The 16,130-nt window shown below is 39.5% G+C and overlaps 1 protein-coding gene across 2 annotated transcripts in view; it reads right to left on the bottom strand.

Moving 5' to 3' along the window:
* Positions 1 to 2,242: 2,242 nt before the first annotated feature.
* LOC139444621 (transcription cofactor vestigial-like protein 4) overlaps positions 2,243 to 16,130 on the bottom strand; it is a 107,212-nt gene continuing 93,324 nt past the window's right edge. For both annotated transcript variants that reach the window (XM_071225533.1, XM_071225532.1), the window contains exons 4-5: positions 6,270 to 6,404; positions 2,243 to 5,000 (exon numbers count right to left, since the gene is read on the bottom strand). In XM_071225533.1, the coding sequence (XP_071081634.1) occupies positions 4,768 to 5,000; positions 6,270 to 6,404 (368 nt within the window). In that variant the 3' untranslated portion in view covers positions 2,243 to 4,767. The remainder of the gene's footprint in view (positions 5,001 to 6,269; positions 6,405 to 16,130) is intronic.

Here is a 16,130-nt window from a genome sequence, read left to right on the forward strand (position 1 = left end):
TGTATTCGACGTGATAAGCGCCCTTGGCGCTCTCAAAATTAGAAATGGGGGGCTCTTATTAAAATATTATTTTGAAAGATAAATTTTGTGGTTTATGCTGACAGCCTGAAATGTTTATGTATGACAGATATATATTTTTCAAGAATTTAATTGTCCATAATTAAATGTGCATATAACACACAAGTGCGTATTATACGCGAATAAGTAAGTCTTTTGAACATTGATCAATTGAAAGGGGTGATAATTGGGATTGTTCACAAGCCAATATATAGCAAATATCGCCGTGGGCGCTTATTAGAGCGAGGCGCTTATTACGTCGAATACGGTAATACACCGTTAAACATGGCATGTACCTTGTCAAAATGACTGAATTTGATTACTGTATTGCTTTTGAAGACATGGAAAATTTCTTCTGGAAAGAAACCCCAACATTGTGATTGTCTGAATAATTACCTCACCTGCATTCCTAGATAAGTATACATATGATAAATACTGTGTAACAACTCACAACAGGAAGGCTGACACCTTTGTTCATATTGGAACATAATGCTACATTGTATATCAGTATATCTCACAGAGGCTGTTATCTCAGGTTAACAAGACAACTGTGCAACTGACATACTAAACATGTAAACACTGTAACAACATGAAAACAAGCCACACCTCAAACAACAGTTACCCATGCTATTAATAATAGACTAAAAAAATGTCAATTTATTATTTTCATTTCAAAGTATCTGCATCACTCTACTGCTGATATGGATACCGTAATCGACATAATAAACGCCCAGAGCGCTCTCAAAATTAGAAATAGGGGGCTCTTATTAGAATATTTTGGCTAAAAAAACCCAACAGAGTTGAAAGATCGTAAATTTCATGGTTTATGCTGACAGCCTGAAATGTTTACACGCGACAGATATATTTTTCAAGAATTTAATTGCCCATAATTAAGGATGCATATTACACAAGAGTGTGTATTATACATGAATAAATAAGTCTTGTGTACATTGATCAATCAGATGGGGTGCTAATTTGGATTGTTCACAAGCCAATATATTACCAAATATCGTCGTGGGTGCTTATTATGTCGAATACAGTAGTTCTACTATTTCAGGTCTGAATGTTGCTTGGAGATGTCATGCAAATTGTATGCAATGTTGTCACGACACATCTTCTGCTTCATGTCAAATTTAATATTTGTACATATTTTATTTCTCTTCGCAGCTGTCTCTGAAGTGTTGTACCAGTATAAATGTCTCCCTAAAAGTTGTTAAGTATATTCATCTTGTATATAAATTTCACAAAAAATAATTGGAAATTGAATACATGTATATCATTTACATCTCAAAATGATAATCTAAAGGATGTATGCATTTCTACTTCCAATACTGCAATGTGTAGCTAGGCACCCACACCTCCTAGCTGTCCCCAGTTAACTCCACTCCTCCTAGCTGTCCCGGTTAACGCCATTCCTAGATGTCCCAGTTAACCCCACTCCTCCTAGCTGTCCCGGTTAACGCCACTCCTCCTAGCTGTCCCCAGTTAACACCACTCCTCCTAGCTGTCCCGGTTAACGCCATTCCTAGATGTCCCAGTTAACCCCACTCCTCCTAGCTGTCCCGGTTAACGCCACTCCTCCTAGCTGTCCCCAGTTAACACCACTCCTCCTAGCTGTCCCGGTTAACGCCATTCCTAGATGTCCCCAGTTAACTCCACTCCTCCTAGCTGTCACGGTTAACACCACTCCTCCTAGCTGTCCCCAGTTAACTCCACTCCTCCTAGCTGTCCCCAGTTAACTCCACACCTCCTAGCTGTCCCGGTTATTTGAATTTGAATACGTATATTCATCTTGTATATAAATTTCACAAAAAATAATTGGAATTTGAATACATGTATATCATTTACATCTCAAAATGATAATCTAAAGGATGTATGCATTTCTACTTCCAATACTGCAATGTGTAGCTAGGCACCCACACCTCCTAGCTGTCCCCAGTTAACTCCACTCCTCCTAGCTGTCCCGGTTAACGCCATTCCTAGATGTCCCAGTTAACCCCACTCCTCCTAGCTGTCCCGGTTAACGCCAATCCTCCTAACTGTCCTGGTTAATTCCACTCCTAGGTGTCCCGTTAACTCCACTCCTCCTAGCTGTCCCCAGTTAACACCACTCCTCCTAGCTGTTCCCAGTTAACACCACTCCTCCTAGATGTCCCGGTTAACCCCACTCCTCCTAGCTGTCCCGGTTAACACCACTCTTCCTAGATGTCCCAGTTAACTCCACTCCTCCTAGCTGTCCCCAGTTAACACCACTCCTCCTAGATGTCCCAGTTAACACCACTCCTCCTAGATGTCCCCAGTTAACACCACTCCTCCTAGATGTCCCCAGTTAACACCACTCCTCCTAGATGTCCCAGTTAACACCACTCCTAGATGTCCCCAGTTAACACCACTCCTCCTAGATGTCCCAGTTAACACCACTCCTCCTAGCTGTCCCCAGTTAACACCACTCCTCCTAGCTGTCCCCAGTTACCTCCACTCCTCCTAGCTGTCCCAGTTACCTCCACTCCTCCTAGCTGTCCCAGTTAACTCCACTCCTCCTAGCTGTCCCAGTTAATGCCACTCCTTCCAGCTGTCCCAGTTAACCCCACTCCTCTAAGCTGTCCCAGTTAACCCCACTCCTCCTAGCTGTCCCCAGTTAACCCCACTCCTCTAAGCTGTCCCAGTTAACCCCACTTTTGCTAGCTGTCCCAGTTAACTTCACTTCTAGCTGTACCTAGTTAAACAAGTCAGTATTACAGCCAGGTCATTACCAACTGGAAGCTAATTAATCCCTGTTCACAGACAACACACACAGTCAGTTGTTGTGAATATAGTTACACAGCTCTAAACCACCAGAGTGTCACATCCACTACCTTCAGTTGTTGGGTTGAGGTGGAAATAATCTAGTTTTAAGACAAATTGTTATTTGGATGTACAACTGTAATGGTAAAACATGTTTATTTTTGTTCTCTCTGTTCAGACAAATAGACAGGTATTATTAATCAGTGAGAATATATTTATTAATAACGAGGACATATATACATGATTTGAGGAAATGTTTTTAATGGTCTGAGGTGTCAGTTGTAAATTGCACATTTTGTGTCCTGTGATCTTGACACTGAGGTTGTATGAGTGTGTGTCTGGGACAGTGTCATAACGCCATCATAGACAGTGTCATGACATCACTGAGAGTGTTTTACGCCATATTTGACAGTGTCATAACCCCATAATTGACAGTGTTATGACTTCTTGACAGTGTCATGACATCACTGAGTGTAATAACCCCATATTTTACAGTGTCATAACCCCATCATTGACAGTGTCACAATCCCATTATTGACAGTGTCACAATCCCATTATTGACAGTGTCACAACACCATCACCGACAGTGTCACAACACCATCACCGACAGTGTCAGAACCCCATCACAGACAGTGTCATAACTCCATCATTGACAGTGTCACAACACCATCACCGACAGTGTCACAACCCTATCACCGACAGTGTCACAACACCATCACAGACAGTGTCATAACTCCATCATTGACAATGTCACAATCCCATCACTGACAGTGTCATAATCCCATCACTGACAGTGTCATAACTCCATCATTGACAGTGTCACAATCCCACCACTGACAGTGTCATAACCCCATCACCGACAGTGTCACAACACCATCACCGACAGTGTCATAACCCCATTGTTGACAGTGTCACACCCCCATCACCGACAGTGTCACAACACCATCACTGACAGTGTCATAACCCATCTTTGTAGCAATAAAGAGGTTCGTGGTCAGGTGCCCAGTCAGTTACTGTTAAACTGGTCTAGATGACAAAACATGAGTAGTGTCAGATGAGAGTAGTGTTCTTGTGTATGATCAAATTCAGACACGCTACGATTGCCAACTTGCCGAGCTCAGCCTGTCATTACAACATGTACCACAATACATAACAATAAGCCATGAGAAAATTGTTTTATGCCCTAATATTCCTCCTTCGCTGGCCTGCATAAGAAATGTTCAGTCCATTCCTCCTGTTGATAACCTTATAAGTGTCATGAATATATAAACAGTAATAGACATGAAAAGTGACCTGGCCTTGGGCAGGCATGGCCGATATGTCCGTCAATTACTCAATACAATAAATCATTTTAACAATAGTCAAATATATGAATGTATAATCTGAAAGTTATATTCTTCATATATAACAGTTAAATATTTTTTTTTTTATAATCAATGAATGTCAGCTTCACCAGCCGACTGAGACACAAAACTGAAACAAGACTGATTAATCAGTCCACAGTGTTTTCCTTCATAAATAGTGGTGGCTTGCCACCTTCATGTCACGACATGGGAATCTCATGAAATCCATCATAAACGTTACATACATACAATATCTTCTTCCATATGTACACACTGATTGCCATTTCAAAATTGTAAACATCAACCACATCGTCAATGTCTTGTGTGGGAACCGTGGGCTTCACAGGGCCGTGTGACAAGACAACACATCAATAAAGACGCTTGCAATCAATGGAACTTGTAAGCACAGAGTGTGCTAAACCACAGAGAGTGTCATGGCATATCCCTGCCTCTTTGGTATGATAGGTGGCCGGCCAACACATGGCACAGAGTTATCTCCCTTACATGGCACAGCTGCAAGGAGTTGAGAGTTTTTGGAGTTGCCTCCCTTGCACTATAACCACCTGAGCAGTTGCTGCTGCGTCTATGTGGTCACTATGGAGGCGTGTGGGGGAGACCCAGACGGCGAGGAACAAGATGATCCGTGACAGTTGCTCTCTTTCTCGGCTTTTATTCTTAACCATGTGTCGCCTAATGCCTTAGCAAAGTGGTCATCAACTGAGCCGGCAAACATGTCCTTGACTGGGTCCGACTTGGCTTTTATGGCCGTCCACGTTGTGTCTCCCAGCGACTTGGCAAAGTGATCGTCAACTGAGCCTGAAACCAGTCAGATATATTCCATACAGTTTCAAGTGTGTAATGTATCCATGTTTTTTCTTGGTCATATATATTTTGAGAATTGTTTATTTGTCCTTTTCCTGATATCATCAGATTATGTATTTCCGGACATTATACATTTTTGGAAGGCCCTGTTTATCACAATTATTCACAATAACAAGTGGTGTGGTGTCGCACAGACATGTAAATGTTTGGATAATGTTTTTAAGTTAAAGTTGTCTTTATGAGTGGGTGACTAAAGGGATCAGGTGGTCAGGCTCGCTGACTTGGTAGATGCATGTCACTGTGTGGATTGATGCTCAAGATATCAATCACTGGATTGTCTGGTCCAGACTTGATTATTTACAGACCGCCGTAATGGAAATTCTAAAATATACATTTCTAAAACTCCTTAATATCAAATGGCACCAGTTCAGTATGTGCTTTATATATAGACATGCAATGTTTGGCAAGGAAATATTTAACAGTTTATTTGTTTTACTCCATAAGTGAACCCACCCTATAATAGAACCTAAGTCTAACTTGTTGTCATGGAAACATAAACAATAAAAATTTCTAAAAGTGCTAAATATTAAAAGGCACCAGTTCAGTGTGTGTCTGGTAGACATGCAAAGATTTGTAAGAAAGTATTTAAGAGTTTTTGAGTTACGCTCCGGAAACGAACAGCACCCTTATAGAAACGAACAGCACCCTTATAGAACCTAAGTCCAACTTATTGCCATGGAAACGTAAAAAATAAAAATTGATAAAATTCCTAAATAGCAAAAGGCACCAGTTCAGCATGAGTCTGATAGACATGCAAAGTTTCGTAGAGAAATTTTTAACGGTTTCTGAGTTATGCTCTGGAAACGATTTCGGGACGCACACACGGATGGAACCCATTTCTATATCCCCTGCCAACTTCGTTGGGGCGGGGGATAATAATAATATAGCCTATCACCAGTGATGGAAATTAGCACTAGCCCTGGTAATTTTTGTTAATGTGAAAGGTACCCTCAGCACCAGTAGAATTTCAATTTGTTTTGCTATGTTATCACATTTCAGGCTGGGAGATGTTCTTAGTAAATTTCTATCCCTACTTCCCACCAAATACTTTTATCTTTTAGTATTTCTGATCACCCAAAAATTTCTGAATGTATGAATGTTTCTTATGGTTCAAATGGGATGGGTGGGGGAGCGCACCCTGCCTCGGGATCTGCGAATGTCGCACATGCTGCAGTCTGAAGCTGCCACCGCTGCTTCACCCACCTGTGATGGAGACGTTAGCATGCACGGCAGTGGCAGCAGCGACAGTTGTGGTTGTTGTTTTGGTCTGGATAGAATCTTTGTAGTTGTGGCCCAAGGATCTTCGGAAGTGTTCCTCAATGGCTGGATCTGTCACTACTGCAAGACAAATTGTCATCTTAATTCAACAGGTAACATAATGCATCATCACACGGTACACAGGTAACATAATGCATCATCACAAGGTACCACAGGTAACAGAATGCATCATCACAAGATACCACAGGTAACAGAATGCTTCATCACATGGTACTACAGGTAACAGAATGCATCATCACAAGGTACCACAGGTAACATAATGCATCATCACAAGGTACCACAGGTAACATAATGCATCATCACAAGGTACACAGGCATCAGAATGCATCATGACAAGGTACCACAGGTAACAGAATGCATCATCACATGGTACCACAGGTAACAGATTGCATCATCACAAGGTACCACAGGTAACAGAATGCATCATCACGAGGTACCACAGGTAACAGAATGCATCATCACAAGGTACCACTGGTAACAGAATGCATCATCACAAGGTACCACAGGTAACAGAATGCATCATCACAAGGTACCACAGGTAACAGAATGCATCATCACATGGTACCACAGGTAACAGAATGCATCATCACACGGTACCACAGGTAACAGAATGCATCATCACAAGGTACCACAGGTAACAGAATGCATCATCATGAGGTACCACAGGTAACAGAACACATCATCACAAGGTACCACAGGTAACAGAATGCATCATCACACGGTACCACAGGTAACAGAATGCATCATCACAAGGTACCACAGGTAACAATAATATATAGTAAAAAGACAATAATACATCAGATCCCACAGCTAACAATAATATTTGTCATAATTTGTTTGTTTGTTGTTTAACACCGCACTCAGCAATATTTCAGTTATATGATGGCAGTCTGTAAATAATCAAGTCTGGACCCGACAATCCAGTGATTGATATCATGAGCATCGATCCATGCAATTGGGATCGATGACATGCATCAACCAAGTCAGCAAGCCTGACCACTCGATCCCGTTAGTCGCCTCTTACAACAAGCATAGTCGCCTTTTACGGCAAGCATGGGCGATTTTGCAATGAAGTTTCCTTTAGTATTTTCACAGGTTGAAATTAATTCTTTCCGACACAATTACATTCATTTTGTAAGCATGTGCATGAAAGTCATACATGAGTATTTCATGTTTAGTTATCTACAGACTTTGTGAGTTATCAGAAGCACTGATGAAGTCTAAGCGTTTACTCCAGCACTTATGACTAGTTCAAGAAATAAAGTTCAAACATTGTATATCAATTGATGAAAATAACTGGGTTTTTCTCCCCTATACTGATATGTTTTACTGCTCTAATAAATATGACTTTTCACTATTACTGCAAAGCTTCACTTAAACCTACACTACTGCCTAAAAGTTCATTCCCCTAACACGCGTTGAGAACGCGTGTAACACGCATGTGACACGGGTGCTCAACGGGTTGCACACGGGGTGAGCACCCGTTGGACACGGGTGTGCAACGGGTGTGCGTCGCGTGTGCAACCTGTTGCACACGCGTGTGCCACGCGTGTAACACGGGACCGGGTTCCAGTTGAAGTTGACAAATTTATCAAATGAATAGTGAGATAAAACAAAACAGTGAGATGTGAAATTTGAGTTAATGAGCGGCCATTGAGCTGTGCTCACCAGACCGTAAATACAAGGTCGGCCCATCTTAATTAGTGTTCGGTTGCTAGACTTTTATGGCATGAACCATTCCACTAGGGTCCAGTCTAGCCATTGTGGCTAGCCGACAGTAGAACAGTAGTGAATTTAGATGCGAGTTTATTGCTAGGGGAACCCCCGTGTTGACACGATTGTCGCGGGTTGGTAAATGTTCGCCATTAATAAAATGATTGTTTGTGGATTGCGAACATATTCATTTGCCCACACGAGTCATTCCATTTGATTGCAAATATAACGTTTTTCGTTCGCCAAATTTATGCTTTAGACAGTACAATTATGATATAGCCGTCACCACTACTAATGTCTCATTATTTCACGTAGGAATATGTCCCATTTCCCCACACCCCACTTTCTGTGTTGTATTTTGAAAGAATAAATAAAAGAAGGTTTTGTGTGGGACACTTTTATACTAATTATAAGAGGATGTTGTAAATGAATATGAACAGCCATGCTGTCTGACAGTTGATAGAATTTGAGATCTTCACAATCACCGGGTGTGACCATGTTGACAGAATCTCGTTAGGGTTTGTGATTTTTACATTTGCCCAATGACCATGGTGAGTATTGCTGGGGATACCAAACGTAACAGTTTATTATTAGAGGTTGTGAGTACCTATACCACGTAGATAGGATATCTTTAGGATTTTAATCCTTCTTTGAGAGGCATTTAGAAGTTGGAGTACTACGTTAGGAGAAGATTTATGGGTGACTTTAATCCTTTCTTTCTCTGTGGGTAATCCTTTCATGTTGATTGGAGGAAGTCACTCAACCAGGTCATGACAGGTTGTGAGTTTACTCACTAACTACTGTGAGCGTTTTTGGCATGACATCTTTTCTTGTATAAACATAGAAACGATGCTCACTCACTCACTGTTAATCTTCTGCAGTTTGCTGGCAAAGTGGGGATAAACCTCAGTGTCAAAGACGATCAAATTTAGTTCGAATCCTTGTTTATATGTGACATCTCCCAAATGGGGACATTTTCATACACTTGGCAAGTGATGATGAATTTTAATATTAATATTATTATAGTTTATGAAATTGTTAATAAAACTTTAATAAAATTGTGCTTCACTCTCACGAAAAATATATTGTCTGTGAGTAAATTTATATGTCACGTTACATCGGCATTTTTCAGTGATATTGGGACTACATGAAACATGGCTGGTTTTAAATTTCTGATACAGGTGCTTGACTGACTGAGTAGTTCATGATCAATAAGATATGTTTAAATCAGTCAAGTTTGCAACAATAGATGAATAAGTTGATACATTTGGACCGCAGTTACCGATTACCAACTTAAGACATAGAGACAGGGAGGAGATATATAACCAAACCTATGATCCTGTTGAGACAGTTGACAGTTAGAACGTTGGATTAAATGACAGTAACTAATTTGAACATTCCCCAGTTATATCATAAAATACATCATAACTCATAACAGTCCGAGAGACAGCTTCCAGACTTATACTAGTATTGAAGGGACAATAGCTTTTGACAGTTTAAAAGTAAACTCACCTTAAGGTGCTTGGCAAGTCAAAACTTACCTCCCTGTATATGTTTTTTTAGGTTTGACAGCAACTATGCTTGTAGATTTCATAGATAGACATGATTGGTTAGCTAGATGTTATTACAATAAGCGAAAATGTCTTAAAAGTCCACAGTTTGTTTAAAAGTACAAAAAGTGTGTTATAGATCTATCAACGTTTTCTTTTATTGAACATAATATTTGCACTATATTGCTGTAAGCTGTAAATAATGTAGCCTCCCCATGTACGTAACTTACATATATTTATGTATGACCAGAACAGCAAATAAAGTTCTGGTAGATAGGTACCTCGGAGATTTAACGTGCGCTTTCCGACTTTAGCCTATCTCGCACACGGGGAAGCACTTATATTATTAGGGTAAAAAAGCGTAATGATTAAATAAAGAAGTGCAAACACCGGCCGGGGCTTGTAGTGGTTGATCGGAATGTCTGATTTTTCCACTAGTAAATAAAGTTCTTTGGTATGACCTCTTTTATCCCTGCTGACGTTATCCTAATGTTCAATTTCAGTCTGCCTCACCAAGCGTAAGAAAGCATTGTACATGATAAACCACACTGATGCAATTTTCTATATATATATTTGTAGATATGAAGCATTCTAGTTAATTGTGGATACACTGGGCAGACAGTATTGTGTTTATTTCCAGGCCATCCTGATCGTCGTTTACTACTATAAGGTGTATGGTTGGAGGCAAGATCAAAGGCGCCGCACAGCATTTATTAGATAACAGACGGGGTCGTCCGTTTCGCTTTGAACAACCACCCCACCTGTCTGTAGGAGTTATATAATCAGTGCGCAAATAACTGTGTCAAGTCCACTGCCGGGCTGATGCGGTGTCAGTGTCAGCGATGAACATGAATGCCCAAATCATAGACCTGTAGCACTCACAAGTTGCTTAGCCAAAATATTTGAAAAGTGTATATTCAATTCTCTGATAACAGCAAATATAACCTTAGAAAAAGATTCAACATACAAACAATCAAATGTAGAACACAGACCTATGCTTATTATCATTTCTTCTGGATATGATCAACCTGCGGAACCCTCTATCCGATGAAGTAACTAATGCTCGCTCATTAAAAGAAATCAAATCCTCAATTAATCGTTCTGATGCAATTATTAATAAACATGATATTACATGGCAGTAGTTAAGCAGTTCTACAAACATGACTCTTCTTAAATCAGTTCATGACATCATTGTCAAAAGCAAAAGGTTTGAGTAGCTTAATTTTATGCATGTAGTAAAGGAAAACTGCATTACCTTATTTCACAGACACCACTTGCTTCAGTGTACTGGCTTCGTGTATTTCATTTGTGCATTTTGTATGTTTATGTTCATCACTCTCTTATATATATATATCCAGCTGTTGTTAAGTTGTTACCTGGAGAGGTATTACATAAGCAAGTTTTGCTTGTTTACCGATCCAGATTTCTTTTGAAATAAAAATACGTTTAAGCCAACACAGCTAACCCTAAAACACATGATTGTAAACTATTCAAAAAGGAGCACTAATCTCTGGCTTCTTCTCGGGTGTCGAACTCAAACTCAAACTCATTTATTCTTAGAATAACATGACATACAATTATCTACAATTTTTATTATGTACAATTTAACAAAAATAATAAAAATAGGATACGTGGATACTAATACAATTTACCAATTGTATTGTACACATTGTTAAGGAATTTAGATAGGCCTTTTAGATTTCTTACACTGTTAGTGGTCATAATTTTCTTAAATGTTTGGAAACTTAAGATATTGCTTATTTAAGAGTTCATATCGCCGTTGGTGTAAAGCTTCACATCGGAATGAATAATGCAATTCATCTCCCACAGCGATAGAATCACAGAGTGGACACTGGCTGTCTTCCCTGGGAATGTTCAGCCATCGACCAGTTTCAACTGGTAATCCTTGGTTAGAAAGTTCTGAATTTTAGTATTGGGAGAAATATTGATTTTAAGAGCAGTAGATATTTCGCAAATGAAGGTTGATTCTTCAGGTAATACGACCTTTGGATTTCCGCTTGGGCTTACTAGCTGCCGTGAGTCAATTTGCTCGTTAACGCAACCGAGCGTGACAAGAGACTGGGCTACCAGTCTGCAAGGACAGCTAAATAAACTTTCGCATTTTTGAAAACTGATTGGTTACCCGTGATCTATGAAGATTTCAACAAAGGGCGCATGGTAATTAATTTCTTCAGCCTAAACAAACAGACAAATAACGGCGAAAGCTCATCGGATGTCGTTATTTGGAAATACCCCTGATTGTTACAGTTTGATAATAAAAAAAGTATCGCTGAGTGAAAGCATTTGCGGATTTCGGATTGCGTGGATGATACAATTACTACTCCCTTGTTGTCATCCACATTTTCTGGTATAACCCTACACTTCTGTATTTGTCGTAATTCACATGCTGCTCAGTTAATGAATATATATTATGTATACTCAGTTGTAGCACCACTCAGATTACCGGATAAAGGTTCAAATTTGGTCTTTCTTGTACCTGGGGTAATTATTTAATCTAAATCCAGGTTTGAAGTGAGGTGGAATGTGAATTATGCACGTGGCAGCCCAGCAAGAGATGTATGATCAGTTGATTTACTTTTTTTGTAAATCAACTGATCATTCCCAGACATCAAAGGATCAACAGGAAATACGTTGATTGATTAATTACTGTTATCTTGCACAGTGGATATGTCAAAAGTAAGTGTTTACATGTGAAGGTAGGGTTACTAAACCTAGGGAATACACTCATATCATGGCGTGAAGTACAGATGTAAAAACAACATACTTTGTTCAAAGGGTAACCGATAATACACTGACTGGTTGTTCATTGTTATCTAACTCAATGTATGTTTTTAAGAACCGTGGACATCATAAAAATAGTTGTCACGTGGGCTTTCTCAGCTAACTTGGCACCTATGTGAAACAATTGAAACAAACTAAGTGATCAGTTAAGAAACAGATACGGGTTATAATATTCGATACATTTAAATAACGTTTAAAAACGATATATTTAAATATTTTAATATATTTCATATATATTCCAAATATTGTTTCCAAATAATTATTATTAAAGTATTTGATTCTCACATAGGCATTTGACATCGAATAAGTATTTCTTTACAGCTGCAGACGCAATGGATATTGTTCCTTTATGTTGATATTCCCGGATACATTATAACTTTGGTAGGTTGTAATAATGATATTTGCATTTTGTTTTCATTCATTCGCTGCAGCTTTGAACAGAATCATTCTTGTTCTTTTCCGTTTGGTTGGGAAGTTTTTCGATGTGCGATAGACGTTGTTTTCACAAGTATTTTCTTTTGTAAGCGTGTATATGTTACAGTCAATGTGTAAAATATGATTCACTCAGGCAATTTATTAAATATCTAAATATTTCAGTCATTTTACAAATTGACTGAATAATCCATTTATTTATTTAACCGACTGACTAAAAATGATAAAGACGACCAAAAGAGCTTAAACACATCACAATATATCAATTATGCTAAGAAAAGAAGCCAAACAATACAGAACTGTACTTGGTGATGATATTAAACATAAACAAATATTTGGAATTCGTTATCATATTAATAAAGATGGACATATTTTTCAGTTAATTTGTAAAATAAACTGAATATTTAGGCGTTTAATACATTTCCTTAGTGAAATCTGTTTACATTTTGAATGTAAACATATACACACGGTAAAATAAGCAATGTGCAGATGAAATATTTTCTTTGTGTTGCAAGTCAAAATAGTGTACACGAAGATCGCACAATTACCAAGCAAGTGACTTATCAAAACTGCATCACCATTACCGATGCTCCCCACAAATATACCTACATTTCAAAAACTGTATTTCATTTTTGTTGATCAGTGTGACCATATGTCCTTCTACTTTCAATAAAAATGCGCTTACGAATGGCGAGCACAGGTTGCGAACAAGTCTAGATTTCTGCTATATCATCCGGGTACTCACTGAGAAAATACAGTAATGCACAGGTAACAACTACTCCCGCGGAATTGCTTTAGATCAGTGCTCTTTTGTACGTTGAAATACTATATATTGTGAATGCCAAAATGATGTATCAAGGATCAAGTAGAAGATACATTGACCGTTGCACTGGGAGTTTATTCAACAGACCGTGAAAATAACACTGCTGTATCTTATTATTTATTTTAGATGACGCAGTCAAAGCTCACTTCTCCTGGCGGCCATTATCGAACGGCCAGCTAAAACACAACCCCGCGCTTACGTCTACAGGTCTCTTCCTGTAGTACGGTAATTAGTATTCTCTCCCTCAAGTGTATCCTCAATGATATAACCCACCCTCATTAATTACATGCTGCTCTTTTCCAGCCTCACGGCTATGGAGCTGTGATAAAGAGTCCAAGTCATCACAAAGTAATTAGGGTCCAATAAAAACAATGCGCCGCCAAACCTCATACATATTATCACTGAAAGTCGTACTACAGACGGTTAATGTCAAATCACAATAAAAGCATTTCAATTGCAATAACATGTTCCAGGACCATGTATTCTCTTAACACCATCGGATTTAGAAGCAATGGTCGTATAAAACAAAACACATCTATTTGATCACAACAGTATTCATGTTATTCCCACAAAATCACATAAAGAAAGGAGACATTAGGAAATACATGTGCATTATCATTTTTCGTCAGGATAACAAAATTTTCTCTCCTTGTTACCACCTCCAGGTTCAGCTTAAGACGGGTCCTCCTTTGGTCAAAAGTTTGTTCCCCCTCTAATGAGTGTGTCACGCGTTGCACACGAGTGGCGGACGGGGTGCACACCCGTGTGCAACGCGTTGCACACGGGTATCACACGCGTGACCAACCCGATGCACACTGGTTGCGTAACGCGTTGCCCATGCGTGTAAGGGGAATGAACTTCTAGGCAGTAGTGTACAAAGCTTTGGCTTCCACCAAACATTTTGACAGCAGGAAATATATCTGTTTAAAACATACATAAATGAACATGCTTGTTTTTACCTGTTCATTTCTTGTTATTTTTTCATTTTTCTGTTTACTTCTGTTTACTTTAGCAAAAGAAAAAGTGATGATATTTCCAGAGATGAGGTGACGTCATTGAACTCAATAAATGTCATAAATCAGAGGTAAATGCAAAAAAGGCCAACCTTCATGTGTGTGCAATATCAAGTGAGGTTGCAGCCACTCAAAAACATTCACAGATTTCCAGTCAGCCTGTTTCTTATGAAACTGTTTATGTTTGTTATAGCTTCTCAAAGTCAAAACTATTCTCTTCAATTCTCAGAGACACTGCTACGGTAACCACTCATTTCACTCACAATTAGCTTAGGGCTCATGTAGAAAGTGATGCCTTGAAATATCACTGCCCCTCCCTGAAGTGCACAAGAACCTGTTTTAACAGTGGCCCATCTTGTAGAGCAACTACTGAACTGATACGTGAGTGGCCCATCTTGTCAAGCAACTACTGAACTGATACGTGAGTGGCCCATCTTGTCAAGCAACTACTGAACTGATACGTGAGTGGCCCATCTTGTCAAGCAACTACTGAACTGATACGTGAGTGGCCCATCTTGTCAAGCAACTACTGAACTGATACGTGAGTGGCCCATCTTGTCAAGCAACTACTGCACTGATACGTGAGTGGCCCATCTTGTCAAGCAACTACTGCACTGATACGTGAGTGGCCCATCTTGTCAAGCAACTACTGCACTGATACGTGAGTGGCCCATCTTGTAGAGCAACTACTGAACTGATACGTGAGTGGCCCATCTTGTCAAGCAACTACTGAACTGATACGTGAGTGGCCCATCTTGTCAAGCAACTACTGCACTGATACGTGAGTGGCCCATCTTGTCAAGCAACTACTGCACTGATACGTGAGTGGCCCATCTTGTCAAGCAACTACTGCACTGATACGTGAGTGGTCCATCTTGTCAAGCAACTACTCAACTGATACGTGAGTGGCCCATTCCAAACACCAATCCTTGAACTGTTCTATCATTTCACAACCCCCCAAAATCTATCCTTGAACTGTTCTATAGGTGCACAACCCATAATCTATCCTTGAACTGTTCTATCATTTCACAACCCCCCAAAATCAATCCTTGAACTGTTCTATAGGTGCAAAACCCATAATCTATCCTTGAACTGTTCCATCATTTAACAACCCCCAAAAAACAATCCTTGAACTGTTCCAACTGTTCTATCGATGCACCACCCAAAATCAATCCTTGAACTGTTGTATCATTTCACAACCCCCCCAAATCAATCCTTGAACTGTTCTATCGATGCACAACCCAAAATCAATCCTTGAACTGTTCTATCATTTCACAATCCCCCCAAATCAATCCTTGAACTGTTCTATCGATGCACAACCCAAAATCAATCCTTGAACTGTTCTATCATTTCACAATCCCCCCAAATCAATCCTTGAACTGTTCCAACTGTTCTATCGATGCACAACCCAAAATCAATCCTTGAACTGTTCTATCATTTCACAACGCCCCAA

The sequence above is a fragment of the Haliotis cracherodii genome, unplaced genomic scaffold (genome assembly GCF_022045235.1).
Source record: "Haliotis cracherodii isolate W230 unplaced genomic scaffold, xgHalCrac1.p SCAF_6, whole genome shotgun sequence".
NCBI lineage: Eukaryota > Metazoa > Mollusca > Gastropoda > Lepetellida > Haliotidae > Haliotis > Haliotis cracherodii.